Source organism: Canis lupus, chromosome 14 (assembly GCF_048164855.1).
Source record: "Canis lupus baileyi chromosome 14, mCanLup2.hap1, whole genome shotgun sequence".
NCBI classification, from domain to species: Eukaryota; Metazoa; Chordata; class Mammalia; order Carnivora; family Canidae; genus Canis; species Canis lupus.
In genome coordinates, this window is record NC_132851.1 from 49,979,808 (window position 1) to 50,006,406 (window position 26,599).

The following is a 26,599-nucleotide window of genomic DNA, read 5'->3' on the forward strand; positions in this document are numbered from 1 at the left end:
TATTCCCCCATTATAGGCCCTATTAATTAATCTACTTTCTGTCTCTATGGATTTTCTTATCCTGGGATAGTTCATATAAATGGAATCATATAAAATGTGGCCTGTCACTGGTTGCTTTCACTTATTTTCAGGGTTCAATCATGTAGCATGTATCAGTACCACATTTCTTTACATGGCTGAATAACATTCCATAGTACAGATGAACCACGCTTTGTTTATCTAACACCCAGTTAGTTGATGGACATTCACGTTCTTTTTGGGCTATTATGATAGTAATATCATATTATATATATATATATGTATATATATACATATATATACACACAGTAATTTCTGGATCATATGGTAATTCTGTTTCATATTTGAGGAAATTCCATTCTATTTTTCAAAGCAGTGCACCATTTTACATTCCCACCAACAATGTATGAGGGTTCCAATTTCTCCACATACTCATCAACTCTTGTCTGTCTTATTATAACCACCCTAGTAAGAATGAAGTGAAATCTCACGGTTTTGATTTGCATTTCCCTAGTGATTAATTAAGTTGATCATCTTTTCATGTACTTATTTTCCTTTTGTATATCTGCTTTGGAGAAATGTCAATTCAAGTCCTTTGCATGTTTTTTTAATGGGTTATTTGTCTTTTGTTGTTGAGTTCTAGGAATTCTTTATACATTCTGGTTAGTAATCCCATATCATATATATAATTTGCAAATATCTTCTCCTATTTCGTGGGTTTTCTTTTCACTCTCTTGATAGTGCCTTTTGCACAAAAAATTTAAATTTTGATACCGTCCAATTTTCCTATTTTTTCTTTTGTTGCCTATGCTTTTGGTGTCATTTCCAGGAAATCATTGCCAATTCCAATGTCATGGACATTCCCCCTCTCCATGTTTTCTTCAAAAAGCTTTAGAGTTTTAGTTCTTACATTTAGGTCTTTGATACACTTTGAGTCATTTTTTGTTTATGAGATAGGAGTCCAACTTTATTCTTCTACATATAGAAATCCAGTTTTTCCAGTACCATTTGTTGAAAACATTGAAAGGGTTTGGGATCTTGTTGAAAATCATTTGACTATACATGTGAGGGTTTCTTTCTAGGCTCTGTATTCTATTCTATTGGTCTGTATGTCTATTCTCATGTCACTGTCACATTGCTTTGATTACTGTCACTTTGTAGTACATTTTAATATCAGGAAGTTTGAATCCTCCAACTTTGTTCTTTCTCAAGATTTCTTTGGTTTTCAGGACATGGCTTGTGTTTCTTCGTATTCATTTTGCCAATTTCTGCCCTTAATTGGAGATCAACTGGATTAATTTAAAATACATTCAAACTAGGCAATATTAAGTGCCTGACATGAAGCTTTTTAATTGTAGTGTAAGTGCCTGACATTAAGCTTTTGATTGCTGAGGCATCCATTTAAAAAGATATACATCTTGAAAAACATATTGCCAGCTGTATGACACAGCTACTAGCAAAACAACCAGATAAGGAATTAGGCTGCCCCCACCCATGAAGAGCCCTCTTTCAGAAAACCTTGGATAACCTGGACTGCTTGAGTGGCCAGCTTTCCCTTCCCATGCTCTAATTCCAGCTCTTATGCTCTAAATTAGCCAGTAAAGAGTATACCTGTGAAACCTAAACATGCTACCATTGGATCCTAATAAAGGCAGAGGCCTAGCTCTGCATTCTCTCTCCCTACCTATGATCTGGCTCTGTGGCCCACAGGCATGCCACATATTTTCCAGGACCTATGAGTAATACATCTTTTTCCTTACTGCTTTCTGATGGGATTTTTGCTTAAGTGCACTCTAAAATAATAATAAGAACCACAAGGCTGGTCTAGCCAAAAAATATGAATAATACAGGCCCAGATGAATGCCTCAGGCATTCCTAGCCAACAGCATCACTATCAATAGGCTGGGACCAACACGACAAAGCAATTACTAATAAAGGACTTACTTTTGTCATTTAGCTCATTTCTGTGTTTCTCATGTGCATTTTCCCCTCAATTCTATCACTGTTTCTTTTTGTATTTACTTGATTTTTATAATGTGCCATTTTAATTTGCTTCTTTTCTGTATTCTTTTAGTTTTTTCTCAGTGGTTACCTTAAGGATTAAAATTAATGTCTTATAATGACCTACCGTGAATAATTCCAACTTAGTTTCAATACTACACAAACACTCTGCTGGTATACACCTCCATCCCTCCTCTTTTTTACTGTTACTGTTACAGACTACATTGTTATGTATTGTCTGTTCATTAACATCAACTTGTAATTGTTGGTTGTTTTATATACTTGCCTTTTAAATCATACCAGAAAAGGGATCCCTGGGTGGCGCAGTGGTTTGGCACCTGCCTTTGGCCCAGGGTGCAATCCTGGAGACCCAGGATCGAATCCCACTTCAGGCTCCCGGTGCATGGAGCCTGCTTCTCCCTCTGCCTATGTCTCTGCCTCTCTCTCTCTCTCTCTGTGATTATCATAAATAAATAAAAATAAAAAAAAATCATACTGGAAAAAATAGAATTAAGAACCAAAATTTGAGCAATTCTTTTATATTTACTTATGTAGTTATCTTTACCAGAAGGCTTTGAGTTACTATCTAGAGCCCTTTAATTTCAGCAGGAAGGACCCTTTTAGCTAATTTCTTAGGGCAGTTCTGGTAGGAACAAATTCACTTATCTTTTATCTAGGAATGTCTTCATTTCTCCTTCATTCTTGTAGCATACTTTTGTCAAATGAATAATTCCCAGTTGACAGTTTTATGTGTTATTGCTGTCGTTTTGCAGAACTCTAAATATATCAACTCATTGCCTTCCGGCCTCCAACGTTTCTGATGAGAAATTGATAGTTTTATTAAATGTTCCTTGTATGTGGCAAGTCACTTCTCTCTCACTGATTTCAAGATTCTGTTATTTTTTCATAGTTGATTATGATGTGTCTTTGTGTGGGTCTCTTTGAGTTTATCGTACTGAAATTCATAGAGTATCTTGGATTTATAAATTTATGATTCTCCTTAAATTTGGTAAGTTTGCAGGCATTATTTCTTCAAATATTCTCTTCTTTCTCTTTTCTTCCACTGAGATTTTTATAAGTTGGCTCACTTAGTGTACCACAAGGCTAATTAGGCTCTGTTCACTTCTCTTCATTCTTTTATCCTTCTGTTCCTCAGATTCAATCATTTCAATTGTCTTATTTTCAAATTTGCTGATTTTTTTCTTCAGCTTGTTCAAATCTGCTTTTGAAGTCCTCTTTATTTCACTTCAATTTTTATTGTACTTTTTAAGTTTCAGAGCATCTTTTTCATTCTTTTTTATAATTTCTATCTCCCTTTATAGCTATTCTCACTTTGTTCATATGATCCTTTCCTGTCTTTGTCCATGTCTTCCTTTAGCTCTTTAAGCAACTTTATTTTTTTTTAAGATTTTATTTATTTATTCATGAGAGAGAGAGAGAGGCAGAGACACAGGCAGAGGGAGAAGCAGGCTCTACACAGAGAGCCCGATGTGGGACTCGATCCAGGGTCTCCAGGATCATGCCCTGGGCTGCAGGCGGCACTAAACCGCTGCGCCACCGGGGCTGCCCTCTTTAAGCAACTTTAATTTAGTTTTGGTTCTATGTCATTGTCTAATAAGTCTGACATCTGGGCTTCCTCAGGTGTCTTTTGTATCTATTTAGTTTATTCTTTGAATAGGCCATACTTTTCTGTTCCTCCATATGTCTTGTGATTTTTTTTTTTTTTTTTTTTGACAAGAACACTGGATTCTTACAATGTGGTAACTCTGGAAATCAGACCCTCACCTCTGATGATTTCTTTTATTGTTTTATTATTATATGTCTCTGTATCAGAGATCAGCCTGAGGTAAAAGCATTAAAGTTGTTTCAGGTCTTTTCTGAGTTTTCATCTTTCCCAAATCTTTCTAAATTCCTCATTTATATGGTTGTTTTTGAATGTCCAAAATAACAAACAAACAAACAAACAAACAAACAGATGTAGCTCCTTTAAATCTTCTGGAAGCCACCTGAGCCAGTGAAAGTTGACACCACTCTTTGTGCCTATTACCTTCTACCTTCAGAAGCAACAATTCATAATCAGAACACAGAACCTTGATATTGAGGACAAAGTCTTTATTGTCCACTCTCCAACAAGCTGTGCCAGAAACACAGGCTGCTGTCCAAGCAGTTGCCTACCATGGGGCTGGGTATAAGGGATGTATAGCTCTTACCACTCTAAGGACTGAAATCAATCAACACTAACTACAACTTACTGTTAAACTTTATCTTGGAAGCTGCAAGTGTTCAAACCGACTTCAGAGTTCCAAAGCTGTCACTTGAGACAGTCTCTGCCAGTACAATAGTTATCTAGGTGGAAATATAGATTCCTGGTGCTTTCTACTCTTGCCATCTTTCCTGATGTCAACCTAGTCAGTTGTTTTTCTAAAGTCTCTCAAATTTGGGTTTTTCTCATGTATTTTTATAATTGGACAGAGGTTATGAATTACCGACAAGGATATTATGTGGGTAATATATCTTTCTCAGTGCATGATATTAAGAGTTACTTGATGTCAATATAAATTATTGGTGATGTTAACCTTGGTCACTTCTATAAGATGGGATTTGCCAAAACTACATCGTAGACTTACTATTTCCTCCATTATAATTACTAAATATTTTGGGGGAGATAACTTTCAGATTATGAAAATATCCTGTTTCTATTTAAACTTTCCCACTCATTTCAGCATCTGTCAGCAGAGCTGGCCAATGGGGGATTATTATTCTGGTCTTCCAATGGTGATTTTTTCTTTTTTAAGATTTTATTTATGTGTGTGTGTGTGTGTGTGAGAGAGAGAGAGAGAGAGAGAGAGAGGGAGAGAGAGAGAGAATGAGCCAGGGGAAGGGGCAGTGGGAGAGGGAGATGCAGACTCCCTGCTGAGCAGGGAGCCTCATACAAGGCTAGATCCCAGGACCCTGGGATCATGACCTGAGCTGAATGTAGACACTTAACTGACTGAGCCACCCAGGCACACCTGATGGTGATTTTCTTTTTTCTTTATTCTACCTAACATTTATATATTGGAATTTTCAGTGAGGAAGAGGTGTGACTTTCTCTGAATTTGTTCATGTATTATTTATTTATATCAGTATTATGAGTATTTATTTTGTTGTTCAAGTTGTTCTAACACTGGCTATTTTCAGGTCTTTAGTTTGGTTCCTATACCTTTATAAAACAATTTTTCTTTAGCACTTCTTTACTTTCTGGTACAAGATGCTCCAGACTCACATTGTGCTTTCTCAACTCATACTGCAGAATGAAGCAGTTTTCCAAGGAACACTGGTTCCTGTTATTAAAGAATAGCATGTATAAACCAAGAGCTAAGAGCTAGGTGTACTCATTGCTACCAGACTATTGCTGCTTCTAACTCAATTCCCTGTTGTTTTTTTTTCCATTTTTATGTTAAAACAAAGCATTCTTGGGGCCAAACCTGCTTGATCAGGATGTATATGTCTTCTTTTTAAATCGCTGGACCTAACTTGCTAATATTTTGTTTAAAAATTTTGTGCCTATGTTCATAAGAGGTATTTTTCTATGACATTGTTTTTAAATTTTTTTTATTTGGCTTTAGTATCAGGATAAGTTGGAAAATATATGCACCTGTTCTAATTTCTAAAATAATTTATTTATGACTGGTAACTAATTGTTTATTAAAGGATAGACATCATCCTAGAAGGAAAACTGTGGCTTTTTTTGGTCTTTTATTGATGTTTTCCACTTTACTTAAATGTAATCTGATGAAGTTCTATTGTATATTATTGAATAGTTTTTTACTTAAGCAAAGTTAAAAATATTCCAGAAAAAAATTTCCATCTTATATAAAGTGAATTGGTTTTAAAATGTTCTTAAATGGGGCACCTGGCTGGCTCAGTTGGTAGACCATGTGACTCTTGATCTCAGGGTTGTGAGTTCAAGCTTCATGTTGGGTATAGAGGTTACTTTAAAAACAAAAACTAGAACTAAAATGTTCTTGGAGCACCTAGGTGGCTCAATCAATTAAGCTTCTGACTTTGGCTCAGGTTATGAACCCAGGGTCCTGGGATTGAGTACCATATCAGGCTCCCTGCTTAGCAGGGAGTTTGCTTCTCCCTTTTCCTCTGTCCCCCACCCCTGCTCATAATCTCTCGAATGTATAAAATCTTTAAAAATAACTAAAATGTTCTAAAAATTAGTTTTTTTCTTTTAAAAATCTATAGGGCTTTTTCTTGTTTCATTCTTCATTCATTTATTCTATTTCTCTATTCAAAAACTCGTAAGTTGCCCAAATAAATCACTGTACCTATATATTTCAATAGCTCTCATATCCTCTTCATCAAATTCATCTTCAGCTTCCTTCAACTGTGCAAGAGTCATTTTTTCATATGGCTTAACTAAAACAAAATACATTTTAGATAATTGAATTATTTAAAAACCATTTTTTTACTTTATAGAAAAAACAATATATAGATAAATGGAAATAAAGAATATCTTTAATGTTGCAGGTTCTCCAATATATAACTGTATTTTGTGGCTGACTGCTTCAGATTTGTTTAAAGTGAGTCTCCCTCCAAGTTCACAGAATTACCAAGTTACATTTAAAGTAGATGTGAACATCAGTTAGACTCCATAAATTCAGATTTCCCAAGTGCTTGAAAATCTTGACAAATAAAACATATTATATACCTGATCAAAATGGAAGATAACTATGGCATAGAGGAATATGGTAGAGAAAAGGCTCACTAGGTTAGATACCAGGACATTTCAGCTGTTACTAACCAGCTTGTGACATGTGACACATGAATTTAAAATTTTAGGTATTAGCATCCTCATTTCAAAAGTGTAGGTAGGATTTCTAATATCCTTTCTCTCAGTTTATGAAATATATTTTCACTATCATTATCTCCTTCATCCAGCCCACTAACTGCATAACTGTACCCATTGCTTCTTTCTGTAAACGTAAAACCATTTCTTCAATTTCATCTTTTGGTTCTTCTTTTGGAGGAAGAATGCCAAAATCTCTTAAAATTTCATTCCATTCTGTATCTTCATTTGGATCCTATGAAAAAAAATAGAAAATCTATTAATATAGCTGTGCATTTTAATATGTATATGCAAAACTGATATATAATAGCATTTTCAACCACGTAATTGTTCATGAGCTCTATAGATAACTAGATAATTAGTTTCAAAGAATAGAACAAAGTGGCCTACTTTTCCCTCACTTCCCAGCACTAGTGGTAACATACTTTGATAAATAGGATACATCCTCTACCCTCAAAGTTACCGAGATGTTTAATAAAAAATCAATTTGGAACACATATATCAAATATTAATGAAGTAAACTCATAAATCATGGAAAATTCTCTGATGACTATAGAATTCACATCATGCACACAAATACTGTTCCATTTTTCTACATAGGCATTTAAGACCTCCAGGTGAACATGTTTCTCTTTTCAACTATACAGCTTTGAGGGCTCTTACTCTAAGGTTAAATGTTAGAAGAGGCTGGGAAGTTTTCCATAGTTTAAATTATGTCTAATCATAGTTTCTTTCTATGAAAGTTAATCTTGTTTTCTTTGTAACTTAGGATTTGATATTTTATTTGCTGCTTTTCCAGAAGTTGTAATATATTAACTCTTATCTTTCTAGTTTGATGTCCATTTTCACTGATATTTCCTTCCAGGAGAAGAGAGAACTATACATACATGAAGGAATACTGTGGCAAAGTATTTGATGACTTTGAATGATCTCCACATTCTGGTATTCACATCCCTCCATAGCCCTCTCTCCTTGATTATGGGTGGGAACTGTGACATGCTTCTAACCAACAGAACATGGCAAAGATGAAGAAATGTCATTTCTATGATTATACTCCATAATATTGTAGCTTCCGTCTTGCCAGCACTCTTCTCATTGGCTGGCTTTGATAAAGCAAGCTGCCATATTGTGAGGCGCTCTATGGAGAGAACTATGGGAATAACCCGCAATCAGCTAGAAATTGAGGTCTTTAGTCATATAGCCCCCCAAAAACTGAATTCTGCCAAATACCATGTAAGTGAATTTAGAAGTATATTCTTTCTCTGCTGTACCTTCAAATGAGACTGCAGCTTTGGCTAACACTTCCATTGCAACCTTGTGGGAGACTCTGGAGAAGAGGTCCAGCTAAGCAATGACTGGATCCTTGACCCATAAAAAACTCTGAGACAATAAATATGTTGTTTTAAGACAGCATGTTTGTGGTACTTCGTTATGCAACAATAAATAACAAATACAAGTACCATCTTATTTCTCCTCTTCATTCTATTCTTTGGCCAAAGTTTTGTTTTTCTATCCACACTTTGTCTTTTACCAGTCTCCCTATCCATGAGATCTTCCTTTCTATTCTTTCTTTTCAATCCCTATTTTTCTATGTCTTATAACAATAAAAAATCAGTATCAGTAGGAGTTCTGCACTAGTAGACTACACAATTTGAATATAAGCCTTTTGCTGAAAACATCTAGTAAAATTTGAAAGCATTGGAGAATCAACAAGGCAGTGAAGAGAATTATCAGGAGAAGATCTTGGATAAGAAAGAGGCCCAGAGAGGAGTTGTATGTTTGGAGCCTTTCCCTATGGATCAACTATCAATTTTGGAAGAGGGCAAGAAGCTGAGAAATTGAATAAAGCCTCACAGATTTGAGCACAGTGACCAAGGAGAGAAATCACTAAGAGATCATTATATATTTGGAATTTAAGAAAACACTTTGGTTCTTAAAGAAGATTAATGAAATTGATAAATATTTGCCAAGACTAATAATCTACATACATATATTTGAATATCTATAATACAATGTTACAATTTCTGCCTTAAAAAATTATAATATCTTTTAAGGAAATTAAGAGAAAAAATATATTTAGTTTTTAATGTTTATCCATCCCCCACCACAGTGGTACCTTTGTTTAAAGCAAATTCTTCATTAAAGCCAAAATAAGGGGTGCCTGGGTGGTTCAGTCAGTTGGATATCTGCCCGAGGTCCTGGGATCAAGCCCCTGCATCAGGGTCCCTGCTCAATAGGGTTTGTCTTTTTGATATTGAATTTTAAGAGCTCTTTATATATTATGAATATTAATCTTTTGTCAATTATATAATTTACAAATATTTTCTCCCATTTTGTGGTTTGTATTTTTGCTTGATTGATACAGCAATGTCCTCTGATGCATAAAAGTTTTAAGCTTTGGTGAAGTCCAATTTATCTATTTTTAACTTGTTTTGCCTATATTTTTGGTGTCATATCCAAGAAATCATTGCCAATCCTATGTCATGGTGATTTTCCCCTATGTTTTTTTCTAAGTATTCTATAGTTTTAGTTCTTACATCTACGTCTTTGATCCTTTTTCAGTTAATTTTTCTTTATTCATTGGATGTGGATACCCAGTTTTCCCACCACCATTTGTCAAAAGACTATCCTTTCGCTTAAATAGTCTTAGCATGCTTGCTGCAAATCATTTGGTCAGTGTGTAAGGGTTTCTTTCTGGGCTCTCTGTTTTATTCCATTTTTCTTTATTATGTCTGTCTTTCTATCAGTACCACATGGTTTTACTGCTGCTTTGCAATATATTTTGAAATCAGAAATTGGGTCCTCCAATTTTGTTCACCGTTTAAAAGACTTTCAGGTATGTTGGGTCTCCTAAGATTTATATGAATTTTAAGATGGGTTTTTCTATTTTTACCAAAAAATGTCATTGGGGTTTTGGTAGGGATTACACAGAATCTGTAGACTGTTTTAGGAAGTATTGACATATTGACAATTTAAGTCTTCCAATCCACGGACATGGGTTGTTCTCTACTTATTTATGTCTTCTTTAATTTCTTTCAGCAGTATTTTGTAGTTTTCAGTGTACAAGTCTTTTGCCTTTTTGGTTACATTGATTCCTAAGTATCTGATTCTTTTTGATGCAAATATACAGGGAATTGCTTTCTTAATTTTCTTTTGGATTATCCATTGTAGTGTATAAATATGTCTTCATCAATTTTTTTGGCTCACTATTCCCTGCAGATAATTTCAATCTAGTCTTACTTTTTTAAACTAATAAACATAATTGTTTTATAACCTGTTTCTGATCATTCTAACAAAGTCTCCTGTTGGTTCACATTCATAGTGACCTGTTTCCTTGTGTGCTTGGTTACTTTTCATTGATTTCTGTTTCCTATCCTTGGGAACTTATCTAAGGCAATTCTTTGAGCCCTAAGATAAAGACATCTTCCAACACAGAGGATTTTTAAATTTCTTCCTGGCATTTATGGGCACTAAATCTATAACTAATATATATCAAATTTAAGGCTTGCTGGACCCCCGACAATATGCCCTAGGTCGTAATCTATATGAGAGTTGCCTTGGGCCACAACTTCTTGGGGATAGGTATTATTCTTTTTCTTTTTCTCCCCTATTCCACTAGCATCAAGACACCCTTCCCTGAATTCCCCTAGACATGAAATTATCTTTTGTTCCTACTAACTTTCCATCGTTTGGTGGACCATACCCCTTTGGTTCCTTTCACCCTGTGATTATACCCAGGACCAAAACACAGACTGCTAATGCCTTCAGGGTAACAGTGGCTTTGGAATTGTGGAAATCCATTTGTGTGGTTTTCCAATTTCCCTTCAAATTTGGTCTCATAGTTTCTTACTATCAAGTCATCCCTTTGATGCTTTTAAAGAAATGTGTTTTACATGTTAGCCAGCATTTTTACTTGTATGAAGCAGGAGAGTAGTTCACTATCTCAGAAATCCAGCACTACCTTTTTTAAAAAACTCCTTCTGCACTTGACATCCCCTACCATCTTCTCTTTTCTCCTCCATAGTTAAACTTCTTGACACAATTGTCTACCTAAGCTGTAAGTACTCCCACCTCCCATTAACTCTTCAATCCACTCCCAAGTTGCTTCCAATACTTTCAAAAATGTTCTAGCTAATGTCACCTATGAGCTCCATGTTGTTCATTTCAGTGGATATTCATTGTATTTGATCTCTTAAGCAGAATGGGAGAGACTTTGTCATTCTTTCTTGCTAAAATGGTCCTTCTTGATATTCATGATACCACATTCTTATGGTTTTATTTATACCTTCTCTGTTCTTCCTTAACTGATGTAGGAGTTCATTGCAATGGAATATAACAGTAAATGCTCTACAGTCTATGCTTTCCTTCATTTTTAGAAATTACTATGAAATTTTATCTACTAGAAATAGGTACCAAGATCTATTTGTTAAAACTATTATGGCATTTATCATGCCACAAATAGTTACCACTCTCTCTCCCTCATAGTAAGCTCTTTTAGAAGAAATTGGTAACTAAACATAAACACTGAATAAACTGGCTGTTGAATAAATCAATGAATAAATGAACAAAGGTTAATGTGCCGTTAACTTCACTCTCAATTATATTTTGACCTATTTCTTAAAGAGGAGGCATAAATCCAGACAAATTTGCAATGTTTTTACAGATGGGAGAAAATGTATTTGCTAGGAATCTATAATTGACACACAAAGACTATCCATTAAAAATTACATGTGATTTATATTCAAAATATCCTAGTAAATTATACAGTATATACAGTAAAAAATAAATATGTAAAACAAGAAAAAAATCACAGTTTTCATTTGGGGGAGCAGGGGGAAAGCAGCAGTTTCTGAAAGTCAGAAAGTGAGAATTTTACTCTGATAAAAGAAGAAACAGAGGCACAGGCTTCCGGCTAGTAAGGAAGCTTTAGACAGAGGAGCAGCCCTCTAAGGAACACCTGGAAGTCTAGCTGAGCTTTTGCAGTCAGGTGGGAGAAACTCCAGGGACAGCTGGTCTCTCTCAAGACAGATGCAGCTCCTGGGTGTCCATTCTGATATTTTTTTAATTTTTTATTTTATTATTATTTTTTAAAGCAGGAGAGCAGAATACTGCAATTGAATGACACCCGGGCTACCGTCGCTGGCCTGTTTCTCAAGTCAGAAGTAGGGCAGCAGAAGGCTTCCAGGGCGCAGGTGTGAAACCCGGCCCTCGACCCTCCGAACGCTCCCCCAGGCCCAGCCGAAGTCTTGCGTGTGGATTTGGTGTTCTCGGGGGGCTCAAGTCGGACAGCCCCAAACCTCAAGGAGCCGCAGGCAACACTGAGCTCGTACGAGAACAAATGTGGGCTGCGCACCCCCTGGGTGCCCCCCACTCCAGGCCCAGCCGGCGGTTCCCCAGGCTGCCCACCTGCATGGTGCTCCCCTTCGCCCTCGCGAGCCAGCGTCGTCCAGCGGCCGGGGGAGGACGCCTCACCCGCACCCCGAAGTCGGCTTCCAGGGGGAGGCGAGCGGGCCGCGGGCCCAGCGGTTTCCACCGCCCGCGGGGAGCGCGAGGGGCGAACCCGGCCTCGGCCCCCGCACCTGGCGCGGCGCTGTTGCCAGGCAACGTGGAGGCGCGGCCCGGGGGTTGCTGCGGTGCGGCCGCCGCCCGCCGTCCCTTCTAGGGGGTGCCGCACCTGTCGGCGCCCGGGGCAGGTGCTCCTGTTCCGCCAGCCTTCCCTCCTGTCAGCACGTTGTTTCAGAGCCTCCGGCACCCTTCGACCCCTGAGTCCTGTCTTCACCGAGAAATAACAAAATCCAGGGGAGAGAGCCCTCCAGGGGTGGGATGCTTTTTTCTCTTTCTTTCTTTAAGATTTATTTATTTATTTATTTATTTATTTATTTATTTATTTATTTATTTATTTATTCATTCATTCATTCATTCATTCATTCATTCATTCAATTTTATTTATTTATTCATGAGAGACATGGAGAGAGGGGCAGGCTCCCTGTGGGGAGCCCGGTGGGGGACTCGATCCCAGGACCCCAGGATCACGCCCTGAGCCAAAGGCAGACCCTCAACCGCTGAGCCACCCAGGTGCCCCTAAGATCTTTAATATATTGGTTCACTTTGAGGTACATTACTTATCAGCGTCCTTGAATTCTCAGGTAATTAAACAAATATTTATAGTCAAAAAAATATTTACAGTCTCCTTAAACTATTGTGTCACATAAAAATATCTAAAAAGGCCTCCCTCTCTTTTTTTTTTTTTTGTCCCAATGTGAGATGGGATCCCAATACCCGGATCCCAACACCCAGGGATCAGGATTTGAGTCAAAGGCAGACACTCAACCACTGAGCCATCCAGGTGTCCCCAGAGGATGGCTTCTTAACCTGGAGCCCATAGCCTATATTTGGATGGATTTTAGGGAATCTCCCACCCAAAACTCCCCAGTTGTACACGTGTTGTAGGTGTACATTTGTTGGTTGGGGGTTTAGGACAGAGCTTTCATCAGATTGTCAAAAAGTGCTCCACCCCCATCTTAAAAACCCACTGCCTTAGAAGATAAGAGCTCTGGCTTTAGATAGGAAACCTAGACAGTCCGGTTCCTTGGTGGTTAGGTTAAGGAAAGGATGTTTACTGGGAGCTTGCCAGGAACCTGAAGAAAACATTTGATATCATCACCAAGTAAGGTTATACATGGTCACAGAGATATACTGATAGGATTTGGAAAAGAAGAAAAAAAATGTTTTTAGTGATACAATTTTATTTATTTTTTAAAGGTTTTATTTCAGAAAGAGAGAGTGTGCAAGCATGAGCAGGGGGAGGGGCAGAGGGAGAAGCAGCACCCCCCCCCCAGCAGGGAGCCTGATGGGAGGCTTGATCCAAGGGCCCAGAGATCATGACCTGAGCCAAAGGCAGATACTTAATTAATTGACTGAACCACCCAGGTGTCCCAAGTGACACAATTTTAAACTTGGGTTCAGTGTTGGACCACTTCATGTGTAATGCCCATTTAATATTTAATACAAATCTTGTACTCCTGGCAACCTATATATTTTATTGTGTTGGTATATAGAATATGAACTAACTTACTAAATATAAAATATTTTTAAACATCCCACAATTTTTGTAACCATGTTTTGGTCGTTTTTTCTTCTTCTCCTCCTCCTCCCCCTCCTCCTCCTTCTCCTCCTCCTCCTGCCCCTCCCCCTCCCTCTTCTTCTTCTTCTTCTTCTTCTTCTTCTTCTTCTTCTTCTTCTTCTTCTTCTTCTTCTTCTTTTTAATATCCTGGGAACCTTGAAAAATGTACATGACCTAAGACTCTCTGTATTTCTGAGAAGCCCTGGAAATTACTTCTTAAATTAATATTTGACTCCTTTTTATTTTGACAATCTAAAACCTAAGCTAGTTGAATTACTACTGTGTGTAGCACTAGCTAATGTTGCCCTATGTATTTGTGGCTTTAGAGCAGAAGGCCCTCAATCCTCTCAAGCCCCCCATCTTTCAAAGCAATTCATTTTTTAAATAATGTATTTTTTTTGGTCTTCTTCTGTTCTTTCTTATGTTCTTTGTGCAGGTTGACAAGAAGTGAAATTAAGGGATTTTATTAGTAAAAGGCATAATTTAAGCTATAATTTTTAGTTGGCATCAGTAAGATAAAGCTTTGTGAGGTACTCTACCCTGAAGAATTTAAGACCCAAACCTACTCATTCTAGAGCCAACCTCCTCTAATCAGCCAGCCTGCTTGCTGGTGGAGATTATCCAGGAAGGGCATCAGAAGGGAAAAACGCCGGGGAACCTGAAGGGAGATGATCTCAGTATCCATCTGAGATTAATTCTGTGTCCAATAAACACTGATTTGATGTAAAAAGTTTTCCAAGTGTGTTCGTGAGATTTTCTTTCTGGTAATGGACGAGACTAGTTGCCTTTCAGATGTTGTTCAGTGAAACGACTTATTTTAAGATAAATTGAACACTTCTAGTTGGTAGAAAAAGCTAACCCCTTGATATGTTTGTAGCAGTTGGACATGTCTTTTATGGTAGATAAATCAGAACTTGCTTATTGGACTATTTGGATGGATCATGGCTGAAGGTAGTTAGCTCCTGGACACTATGGTATTCATAAGTGCTGGTGATTTGTCATTGATGAAATCCAAATAGGGTGAACTAAAATATTTTTATTAAAGTCACTCAGAAGAGAGTTGAGTTTTAATAAACTATTTTAGTTAGACTTTGGAGCATGTGTGTCAGTATGGTTGATCCTGAACAACACAGGGGTTAAGGGGATCCCCTACACAGTCAAAATTTCCCAAACTTAACTGCTAATAGCCCATGATTGATCAGAAGCCTTACCAATAACATAGTTGATGAGCACATATTTTGTATTTTATGTGTGTTATATGCTGTATTCTTACAATAAGGTAAGCTAAAAAGAATAAAATGTTATTTAAAAAATAACAAGAAGAAATAAAGGTGCCTGGGTGGCTCAGTCAGTTGAGTGTTCCTTCAATTCTTGATTTTGGCTCAGGTCATGATCTTGTGGTTATGGGTTTGAGCCCCAACTTGGGCTCCCTACTCAGCAGGGAGTCTGCTTGAGATTCTCTCTCCCTCTGCCCCTGTCCCTGATTGTGTGTGTGTGTGCTCTCTCTCTGAAAATACATAAATAACATAAATAAAATCTTTTTAAAAATAAGAGAAAATACATTTACAGTGTTGTACTGTATTTTTTGAAAAAAGTTCATGTATAAGTGAATCTTGCAGTTCAAACCTGTGTTGTTCAAGGGTCAACTGTATTGTCGAAAGCTACAGGGATCTAAGGAACATCATTATTTACAGCTTTATTACATAAGAAAAAATATTTTAAGATGTTTTTAAAACCGTCAACAAATTAAGCATTTATAATCTCAACCGGCTTTTATTGGGAATGTTTACAACACATGGATTCTCAAACATGGTAAGTTTAGCAAGGATTGTTTCTGAGAAGAAAAGAGAATGTCAACATTTTGCATTCTCTGGTGCCGCTTCTGCAGAAAATAGTTGGTATCCTGTATAAAAAGAAAAATTAAAGTTAGAGTCAAGTGTAAGTAAGTATGTGAAGGTTCATATGCAATGTTGGTATATAGACATTCCTATAAATATTTCTCCATGTATGATAAAACTGACATCAGAGATATTTCTCAGCTATTCTTCAGTCTGTATATTTTCAGCTATTCATCTCTCCCCGATAGAACACTTATTTTATATGTCCATATTTTCCAAAATTTTACAGTATTTAACTATATAAAAGTGGTTTCCTAGAATTCATTGATGCCAATAAGATCTATGAATAAAATATTTCAAAAGTTGCGGTTACTCCTCATGTATTTATTTCCTTTTATATCTGCAATTAAATCATCCTATTTTATGTCTAACCATTTTCCAAGTAAATATAAGTCATCAGGACAGAGTAAGACCTCAGATAATAAGATGAGAAAAACAAAGAAAAAAATGATTATTGAACCATTTCACTATTGACAAAATAAAATGAAATCCTGAGTGAGTTAGTCTGTGTAAGCCTCAATCTTGAAAACAATCCAAATAAAGATATTTCCCTCAATCAGAAAGAAAGTTTTACTAAATTAACAAAGTCACAGATTAAATTCCATTTCACATTTGTGAGCACTCTACCACTTGGTTTGGTGTTACAAGCACAGGCATTTTTTTCATCTAGTGTTAAGCTGTTTTTTGTCCACTTTTGTAAATGTCTCTACATTTGTAATAGTATAAAAGATAGCTTCTTTTCCATTGTCCTTCTGTTCTTTTTTTTTTTTTTTTTTTTTATGATAGTCACACAGAGAGAGAGAGAGAGAAGCAGAGACATAGGCAGAGGGAGAAGCAGGCTCCATGCACCGGGAGCCCGACGTGGGATTTGATCCCGGGTCTCCAGGATCACGCCCCAGGCCAAAGGCAGGCGCCAAACCGCTGCGCCACCCAGGGATCCCTGTCCTTCTGTTCTTAGTTCCTCCTAATGTTGAACCATCCTGAGCTGTTGGAACAAACTTCACTTCTATGGAGTTATGTAATTTTTAAAATATGCTGCTGAATACAATTTATTATTTCTTTAACATCTTTGCATTGATATTTATAAACAGAATTGACCTACAGTTTCCTTTCTTATATCACTTTTATAAGGTTTTGGTATTAGTATTTTCTGGCTTCATAAAAAATACTTTGAGATTTTCTTCCATCTCTGAACTGTAAAAATTCAGTCTATTGGTCTAGTACTTTTGCGGGGGGGTTCTAGGTAATGTTTTCCTTTTTTTTTTCCCCCATGGCCATTATTCTATTCAGAGGATTTTTTTTTTAATTTCTTCTGATGTCCATTTTGGTAGTACCTACTTTACTAGACAATCCTCCATTTTATCCAGATTTTCAAACTGATAAACACAGAGATTGCAAAGTACTGTCTTAGGATTTCCATTTTTTCTATATCTGTTTTAATTTCCTTATTTTCATTTGTATGTTTATATATTTTTATGTTTAAATATATGTATTCAAACATATATATGTGTGTTTGTATATCTCTTTTTTTCTTAATTAGGGAAGGCTAATTATGTTATTTTATTTTATTTTCCATTATCCTTTTGTTCTCAGTTCCTCCTAATGTTGAACCATTTATTTATTATCTCTTTATTTGCTAGCTTTGTATAATTTTTGGTATTTTCTTCATTAGTTAGAAATAGTGCTCTTTGATTTTTGTTTCTATGAGAAAATACTAAGAATTTTAATATTCTTAAGCTAACTATGTATTTAAGGGTTAAGGTAGTGATATGAAAAAAATCTACAAAAATATGTTAAGCATAGAGTCTGCATTTATGATCATATAACATTAATAGAATATATTAGATTTATCAATCTGCATTTGGGGTTCTAGACATATATTTCAAAATTCACAGCCCAATAAGATATCAGGATTAACATATTATTAAATATGTAGGGCCAGCCATACATCTACTATATCTCCAGCCTTGCTGTGGAAACTCTGTGAGTCCCAAAGTAGAAGTCATGTTCTCATATCTTCCCACATTTTCTTAGTTCTTTAGAAGTGGTAAACCACAGCTCTTATAAGGAATCTTCAAATACAGGTTACTGGGATCCCTGGGTGGCGCAGCGGTTTGGCCCCTGCCTTTGGCCCAGGGCGCGATCCTGGAGACCCGGAATCGAGTCCCACATCAGGCTCCCGGTGCATGGAGCCTGCTTCTCCCTCTGCCTATGTCTCTGCCTCTCTCTCTCTCTCTGTGACTATCGTAAATAAATAAAAAAATAAACAAATACAGGTTACTTGGGAGGCAGAAATACATTCAATCTGTAAGTTCTGGCCCATTATTTGTGGACACTGATTACCACGAGAAGGACACAATCCCTGACATATTACTTGCACAATAAATGATAAGGCAGGCCAATGTCTATAAAACCAATGGGACTCTTGTGGCATAGTCTAAGGAACACATGACATGGGCAAGGCAAATCTGGCTCTAAAATACTGATGTTTTCCATCATATAAGTCCCCCACTGCCCCTATAATGGTAATATGTATAGACAATATTAATGTACACAGGCAATCAAGTGATAGGAATATACTGAGCTTAGTTTAATTTGTGAATATCTGAAAATGACAGAAATTTTCAAACTGGATTGAATTGGGAAGTACATACCATTTTAAATGTAACCTTCTGACCTCCTTCCATTGCGTGGCTAGAAAATAACAAATAAGAAATAAATCAGGATTAATGAAATTAATTTTCATACAAAGCAACCTAATGATTTCGATGGGAGTTATTATTTCTTCTTTTATCTAGTTTTGCTCTTTCATCCATTCTCCAACTTGTTGTTAGAATTAGTTTCCAAAATGCAAATCTTAACATAGGGCTCTTCCTAGCCAAACAATAAAGTTGAAATTCCTCAGTTAACTATTTCACTGGCTAATTCCTGCTGATTTTTCAACCCTTAAAACCTTCTCTGGACCTCTTCCACTCTCTGGCCTGAGCTCAGTGCCTTTCTTTTAGAAACCACAGCCCCTGGTTTGAGGGTGTATGTAACACAGTATTTTGTATTTGTTTATTTATGTTTTCTGCTTTAAGCTGTGAACTCTTAGAGCCTAAGAATGGAATCCTATCTATCTGTATACTTCTAGCCTTTGCAACACTGCCCAGCACCCCATAGAGATTTAAAAAAATAGTTGCTAAATGAATGAATAAAAAATTTCTGGTAATATAGTACGGATACAAACATTTTAGAAAGTGAGGCTGCTTAGAAAGAAACACATTTCATACACAATTTGGACATACAAAATGCGAAATGTAATTACAAAGTTTTGTCTACTTACAGCCTCTAGTATAGTTGATTCTTTTCCTTTTAAAAACTTATGAAAATAGTCATAATTCTTCCAGTCTCCTGAAGCAAATATTTAGTAAATGATTCTTTGGAACTTAAAGAGTAATGCATCTTTAAGACATTCATTACCTGCACATGAAATTTCATAGAACTAAAGTGTTTACTAGGTGAATGTCATTTGGGGCATTTACAAACATGAGTGGATTAGAGAAAAGGTCAGAGATACCGTAATATTAAAACAATACGGTGGATGAAGAAGTGAATCTCTGACTCTATATCTATAAACAAACTTAAATATGTACAAACAAACTTAAAAACTTCATGTACATAAATGCACAGAGTATTTTTCAATTTTAACGTTGAGAGATTTTTAAAAATACAGGACTTGCATACCCTGAACAAAAACTGTCTTCGAACTTGGCTTGCGATAGGACCTTGGAATTCTTCCTGGAAGAGAAAATGAAGCCATTGCAAATCAACTAACAGTAAAAATAAGTGCAAATTCTTAGTGAATTCTTAGAGAAGCTCCAAGATTTTCAACTACCATAATTAAACAAGGAAGGAAAAAAAAAAAAAAAAAAAACAAGGAAGGAATCAAGGACTTGAGTATACAATTCCCATCAATGAGTAATCTTTGAATGTATACTTGAGGAATTTTCACCCAGGAGTATCACCAGAATGTTGTATTTTAAAATAATTTCCTAGGGGCATCTGGCTAGCTCAGTCGGTGGAGAATGCAACTCTTGATCTCAGAGTCATTGAGTTTGAGTGCCATTTTGGGGGTAGAGATTACTTAAAATTTTTTTAAATAAAATAATAAAATAATTTCCTTATCAACATTAACAGCATCTAGGAAGTTTGTCAGTTGTATGTATATTCATTAGTAAGTAGAATGAAAACAACAGTTCATAGATTAACTAGACTTAAAATCTCCTCTCAGCATTTTGTTACAATGAAATAGTTTCTTTAAAATACATATTGTATGTGCTAACACACAAACAGGGAAAAATATAGAATTGTGTCAGAGCTAAGATACACTATATTTCTATAGGAATCGAAATTGAAATTGAAGGACAACTTTGGTAACCTATATTTATTCAATGAGACTTGAGTTGATATTCCCAATATAATCATATTCACAGAAATGATAATGAAAAAAAATGCCAAATAAGAACAAACCAATTTTTCATAGTAGGTATATTTTGAAGTGCTTCTTTTCTTGTAAAATATTTCATTTTAAATAATGGAAAAGATTTAACGTTTTATGGTTTCCATAAAATAGGTTCTTGTAGTTTCCTATTTTCAACAACTACTCCTTATAGAAATATCAGAATGGCAATCACTATGAAATTTGTCATTAAGGCCTTTTAAAATTATTCCATAAGTATAATCGTATTTTTTTAATTCTAAGAATTGGCTCTGACATCCATTAAAATTCTGAAATCCCATATTAATTTGGAGTGCCTGGTTGGCTCAGTTGGAAGACTATGTGACTCCTGATCTCAGGGTCATGAGTTCAAGCCTCACATTGGGTATAGAGATTATCTAAATAAACAAATAAACCTAAAAAAAAAAAACCCTTTGAAATCTTTGCCTTACAACAAACATATCTTAAATTCTCAATATTTTGTATCTACTTCTCATCTGACTACAAATACAGTCCCCAAATTACTTAATATTTTGTTCTTAATTATTTTAAAGATTTTATTTATTTATTTGAGATAAAGTGAGCAAAAGTGAGAGACAAAGAGAGCACAAGCAGGGGGAGGGGGGCAGAGGGAGAGGGGGAAACAGGCTCTCCACTGAGCAGAGAGCCCAATGCAGGGCTCACTCCCAGGACCCCAGGATCATGACCTGAGCTGAAGGCAGACACTTAACCGACTGAGCCCCTATTTAATATTTTAAAATGTACACATGGACACTATATATTTCTATGCTTATGTAAGAAAAGTTATGTGTGTTATATTAAACAGAAAAAAAAAGGGCAGGGAAAAATGTAACTTAAATAATGTCAAATTTTAAAACTTATAAGCCCTAAACATACAGATCCTTTTAGCCTTATTGGAGAAAGAATTTGGGAAGTAGAGATAAAAAAGATGTGGGAATGGAAGTAAGGAATGTCTAGCAAACAACATTTAAGAAAAAGTGTTCAAATGCACTAAGATCTGAAAACTCATTTTCTTTAAGAATACAAAACATTTCACTATCAAAAATCTGTTTTAAAATTAGGTAACTTAGACCCAGCAAAGCTAACACTCTATTATAATTTTTTCTATGCATCAGTTCCTATGAAACTTGGCTTGTTGAAAAATACTTTTAGGAGTTAATTGTTCAACAGGATGTATTGCTAAGTCAGAGGTCACATATTCAGCTAGTTTTCTGAAAATAAAGTCTCACTCAAGGTGGAACATTCAGACAAAGTATCACTGGCCATAATACTGAGGGTTTAGCTCTGGTAAACAATGACACTGAAGTGATATAGTAAACTAATAATTTGTAGGTGTATTTTAAGAAACTAGATCTTTAAACTGAAATCTTACACTGTTTATGAGTCAAGCAGTCTTCAGAAAGTAAAAGTTAATTCAAACAAGCATATATTACTTCTAGGAAGTTTGTTGACAAGGATTTGATTTTTTTTCATACTGGAAATCCTAAATTTTAAGAGACTACTACAGTTCTTATATTTCTTTTCTTTTCTTTTTTTTTTTTTTTTAAGATTTTATTTATAAATAAGAGACACAGAGAGGCAGAGACATAGGCAGAGGGAGAAGGAGGCTCCCTAGGGGGAGCCTGATACAGGATTTGATTCTAGGACCCTGGGACCACAACCGGAGCCAAAGGCTCAACCACTGAGCCACCCAGGTGCCCATCCTCTTATATTTCTTATTGAAGTAGGCAGCAGATTTTGTCTTCCCTGATGGAAGCTTAGTTTAAGAATGTGAAGAATTTAGGAAGGAAATAGTGACCATAAAAATAAATTTTGAGGAATTTATTTGCCTAAACCATATGCATTTTTAAAAGTACTTGAGGACTTTTGGTAGTATTTTAAGAACAAAATTAACATGGTACTTAAATTAAGGGAAAAATCTAACAATAAAATAATAGAAGTGAGGCGCCTGGCTGGCTCAGTTGGTAGAGTATGCGACTCTTGATTTCCGGGTTGTAAGTTCTTGAGCCCCATGTTGAGTGTAGAGGTTACCTAAATGCCTCTGAAGAAATCATAGAAGTATCCCAGATTAGACAATAAAAAGACAGCATAGTGAAAAAAAATATTTGCCTAGACTAGAAGTCAGAAAACTCTGCTGTAATCTTTAATCTCACTTACTAGCACAATCTTGGGAAACATCTCTATTCTGAGTTGTTTTCCTTTTAGTAACCTGGAGACACCAATACTTGTATAAATCCTAACAGAGTTGCCAAAAGAATAAACTGAGGTAATAGAAGACTTAAAACTATAAATGCATGACAATAATGTAAGGCATTCACTTAAAAGTAATACCTAGAAACTTTCATCATTGAAAGAGTTAAACTTTTTTTTTAAAATGACAATAAAGACTCCACAATCTCTAGCCAAAAACATGTTAAAACTCCATTGTATTCCTCTTCAACATAGATACTGGATTCGGGCCATATTTTTGTTTAATTGTGCAAAACCCCAAATGCCTGCATTTAGTTTCTCATATATTTATCAGATATATGTATATATATTCTGATATATATACCTCATGAGCCTTACTCTTGCTAACATTTTAATACTTGGATAGAAAGCTTACCATCCTAGCCAACTGCCAACCTGTGTGGTGAGGGGCGGTAAATTGTCCTTCCTCTTTTCTCCAGGCCCTACCTAAGGACTGGGCCCGCTGCCCTGTCCTTTCCTTAAACCAAGCATAGTGTCCTCACTGGGAGGGCCACGACCCTCGGAAGGGAATGTCACCCCAGCTTCCCTCAACTGCCCCCAGCTTGAATCCAAAGGGACAGAAATATGGGGAGGAGGCATAGTGTTCCTCAGGGAAAACACTTCCGCAAACACATGCTCTTCCACAGGGTGTTTATGTCGGGCTTATCCTGAAAAAGAGCGTCTTAGAAATCCCCAGCACTGGGAATTAACGGCCCCACAGAGAGTGGCAAGGCAAGCATGCAGTTTGTGTTACATACGTCCAGTCTGAATCTCTTCATTCTTCTCTCATGCAGTTGAGGGACAAGCTGCAGTAACGGATGCAGGACAGACGACTGAGAGACATGAATACACACACGTGATGAGCACAGAAGCTTCTCAGCATTGGGCATAAAGACGGTCTCCTACTTGTTCAGTTTTGGTTTTGGTTTGACCCACTCTACTTGCTCCAGCCCCCAAAAAAGGACAAGAAGGATGTGTTATGTAAGGTAGCCCTTTGAGAGCCCTCCAGAGAATGTGGGGACTAAGCCATGAGACTGAATAAAATGTGGTAGCTCCGCACTGGGCTCCTTGTCATTATGCCGAAGAAACACTTTTCTTAGGGCCTCGGCTCCATCAGCAGCTGCCGGCGAGGAAATCATCCGCCTGCATCTCCGAGAGGCAAAAAGCTGCTGCTTCCAGACTTATGCAAAACGGTGTGGACAGACGAAGCCAACTCTGTGAGGATCGGTTTTCCACTACAAAAATGTTTGTCTGGGACATTATCCCCGTACACACATCTAGTAGTCTCCTTCATAGAAGATGTATTTTGTTTAAAACTGAACGTATGGAACAAGACAACAGGGGACACAAAAAAGTGACAAATGTGTCATCGATAGTGAAAAAAATGTGACTTAGGTGTATCTTCTCAAAATGTAAAGATGTCAAGCAGAAGAAAATGAAAGTACACTTGAGACATGTGGTTACCTGATACAGTTTCATTTTAAAGGCAGGGCTTGAATTGAACTTTCTCACAGATATTTAATTCATTTATCAAATGGATTACTTTAAGCCTTATGTAACGGTTATCTGTTAACCAGTTCAATTTGTATCTGGTTTAAAGCCAGTATAACCCACCGTGCGTCTCCTCAGACATAAGAATATTCACCAGGATAAACATTTAAAAACTGACTTTAGATCACAGTTATCTTTTCGCAGGTACACACATGTTTAAAATACACTATGCTCCTCATTCCCTAAATTGGTCCATGGAAGTGACTCACAAGCAGAGAAGGAATACTACAGTCGAATAATTACTAAGCATTCCAGATTGAAGCACCAGAATAGCATTTTTTAAAATCCATTCATATAAAAAGAAAAACTACCACTAAAACCACACAATTTAGAAGTAAACTGAATTCACTTTACTGGTGTCTGGCTAATCTTAGTAAATTCTCACATTAAAAGCCTAATTACAAATAAGGAGATCTGAGGAATAGAAGTGGATATTTCTAGTTATATTTAATGACATTTTTGGCAGTCATCTTTTAAAATCATTCTTAAAATGACTTTGGATAAATCTGTTTTTTTCCTTGTACTAATTGGTATCTAAAACAGGATATTTTACTTGATCATATGCTTTATTTTTTTGTACCTAGAATGTAAATTTCATGACAGGAGGGATTTCTTTTTTGAATTTTCTATTTTATTTACTGCTATATTTCTAGTACCTAGAATTGTGCTTGGCACATAATAGATACTCAGTAAATAATTGTTGGATCAATGAATAAACTTAATTTATGTGTAGCTAGGAAGATAAAAAAGATTAAACGTGTAATGAATATTGAATTTCATTTGTTTATCCACATATAAACTTTTAAAGAAAAAAACATGAATCCTGATCTAGCTGTATTAGGTAAACTGCAAAACAGATTGAAGAAAAATACTAGTGATTTCTAATAAGAAGTAATTCTACAACTTACCACAACATTTGAATTGCCCAACTTCCGTGTCTTTGAATAATGAAATAAAAACTGTAAAAAAAAAAGTAGTGAGATTTACTATAGGTGGCTATTGGTTTCTTTTACAATTTTTTTAGTGTATATATTTATGGAAATCACCTTACCCTTTTGGTATTATCTTTTTCATCAGTTTCCTGTTGGAAAAAAGAGAAAAATCATATTATATATAACATATTATAAAATTATATAATATAAAAACACTATCTTACCATATTATTATAGTGTATTATAATCATATACTATAGTATATGTAAGGCAAAATTTATAATATTATAAATTATATATAATTTTAAAAAACATGTGACACATATGTTATATATAAAATATAAGACTGAAATTGGTTAGGCACATATTGCTCTAAAAATAAATGGGAAATTAATTAAATATTGTTTATAAGTAAATAAACAATAAAATTGGAAACATCCTAATAGTTCAACAGTGGTAAAATGGGAAATTAATTTTCTTTTCTTTCTTTTTTAGGGAGCATGAGGAGGGGGCAGGACGGGCAGAAGGCGAGAGAGAATCTTAAGCAGGCTCTACACCCAGCGCAGAGCCTAATTAGGGGCTTGATCCCCTGACCCTGAGATCATGACCTGAGCTGAAATCAAGAGTCTGACACTTAACCAACTGAGCCACCCAGGTGCCCCAGTAAGAATATAATTTTCACAGTGGTGTTGACAATATAGTTTGCTTTTTTCATATTTTTAACGTCCTCCTCTCTAACAAAGCACAATGTTCTAACCTCTAAGCTGAGACACATCTGTTCTCCAATTATAGTATAAGTTAGGAAGAGAAAAAGCCAAAATGACTCCAAGTTTCTCTCATCAGAACTAGAACACATCTTATGAGGAAGGCATATAATTTTCCAATTAGATGACTGTAAACTCCGTTATGGTTGACACTGAATTCCCAGACAACTGAGAAGCTGAAGTATCTGTTTCTTATCCCAAATTGACTTATGCTCTCCTAGCTCTTCATGACATGCTTCCTAAACAGGGCATATTTTCTTCCGGAAGAAATTCCCAGGCATCACTGGGCAATTTTTAATTTTTTTTATTTTTGCCTACAAATAAAATACTATTTCAGCCTTACCTGGGGCTTTGGTAGAGTCCCCATAATTGTGATGCAAAGCTCCTTCAATGCATTGGGTGCCTAGTGAAAAGAAGAAGGTTCATAGGCCGAGCTTCTGCTTTTACATTTGTGTAGAAGATAGAACCGCTGAATGTTAGAAGCGCAAGGATATTCCAAATGCCCAGAATAGAATCCTTCTTGTGTCCCATTAAAACTCTGCAGGAATCCCTTGGTTTCTCCCATGACAAAAACTTGGCTCCTACAAGTAAAACCCTCCTTCCAAGCAGTGGGGGAGAATGTTATACACTGTACATATGCAAGGATTCAGGCTTGCACTGTGGTCCAGATACAGATTCTCAGGGCTTGCTAAGTGTCCATGAAATTCTATGACTGAGAGAAAGGAGAATGGTGCCAAAAAGAGGG

At 36.2% G+C, this 26,599-nt stretch overlaps 2 protein-coding genes across 2 annotated transcripts in view; both read right to left on the reverse strand.

Annotated features, from left to right (window-relative positions):
* Positions 1-12,443, reverse strand: part of PDCL2 (phosducin like 2) — a 29,534-nt gene extending 17,091 nt beyond the window's left edge. Inside the window, exons 1-3 of the mRNA XM_072775089.1 lie at positions 12,263-12,443; positions 6,971-7,091; positions 6,336-6,426 (exon numbers count right to left, since the gene is read on the reverse strand). Of these exons, the coding sequence (XP_072631190.1) occupies positions 6,336-6,426; positions 6,971-7,091; positions 12,263-12,268 (218 nt within the window). The 5' untranslated portion in view covers positions 12,269-12,443. The remainder of the gene's footprint in view (positions 1-6,335; positions 6,427-6,970; positions 7,092-12,262) is intronic.
* A 3,289-nt stretch (positions 12,444-15,732) lies between these two features.
* The window catches only part of NMU (neuromedin U), a 28,679-nt gene continuing 17,812 nt past the window's right edge, over positions 15,733-26,599 (reverse strand). The window contains exons 5-11 of the mRNA XM_072775112.1: positions 26,198-26,257; positions 25,210-25,239; positions 25,067-25,117; positions 23,366-23,440; positions 19,604-19,657; positions 18,532-18,571; positions 15,733-15,882 (exon numbers count right to left, since the gene is read on the reverse strand). Of these exons, the coding sequence (XP_072631213.1) occupies positions 18,536-18,571; positions 19,604-19,657; positions 23,366-23,440; positions 25,067-25,117; positions 25,210-25,239; positions 26,198-26,257 (306 nt within the window). The 3' untranslated portion in view covers positions 15,733-15,882; positions 18,532-18,535. The remainder of the gene's footprint in view (positions 15,883-18,531; positions 18,572-19,603; positions 19,658-23,365; positions 23,441-25,066; positions 25,118-25,209; positions 25,240-26,197; positions 26,258-26,599) is intronic.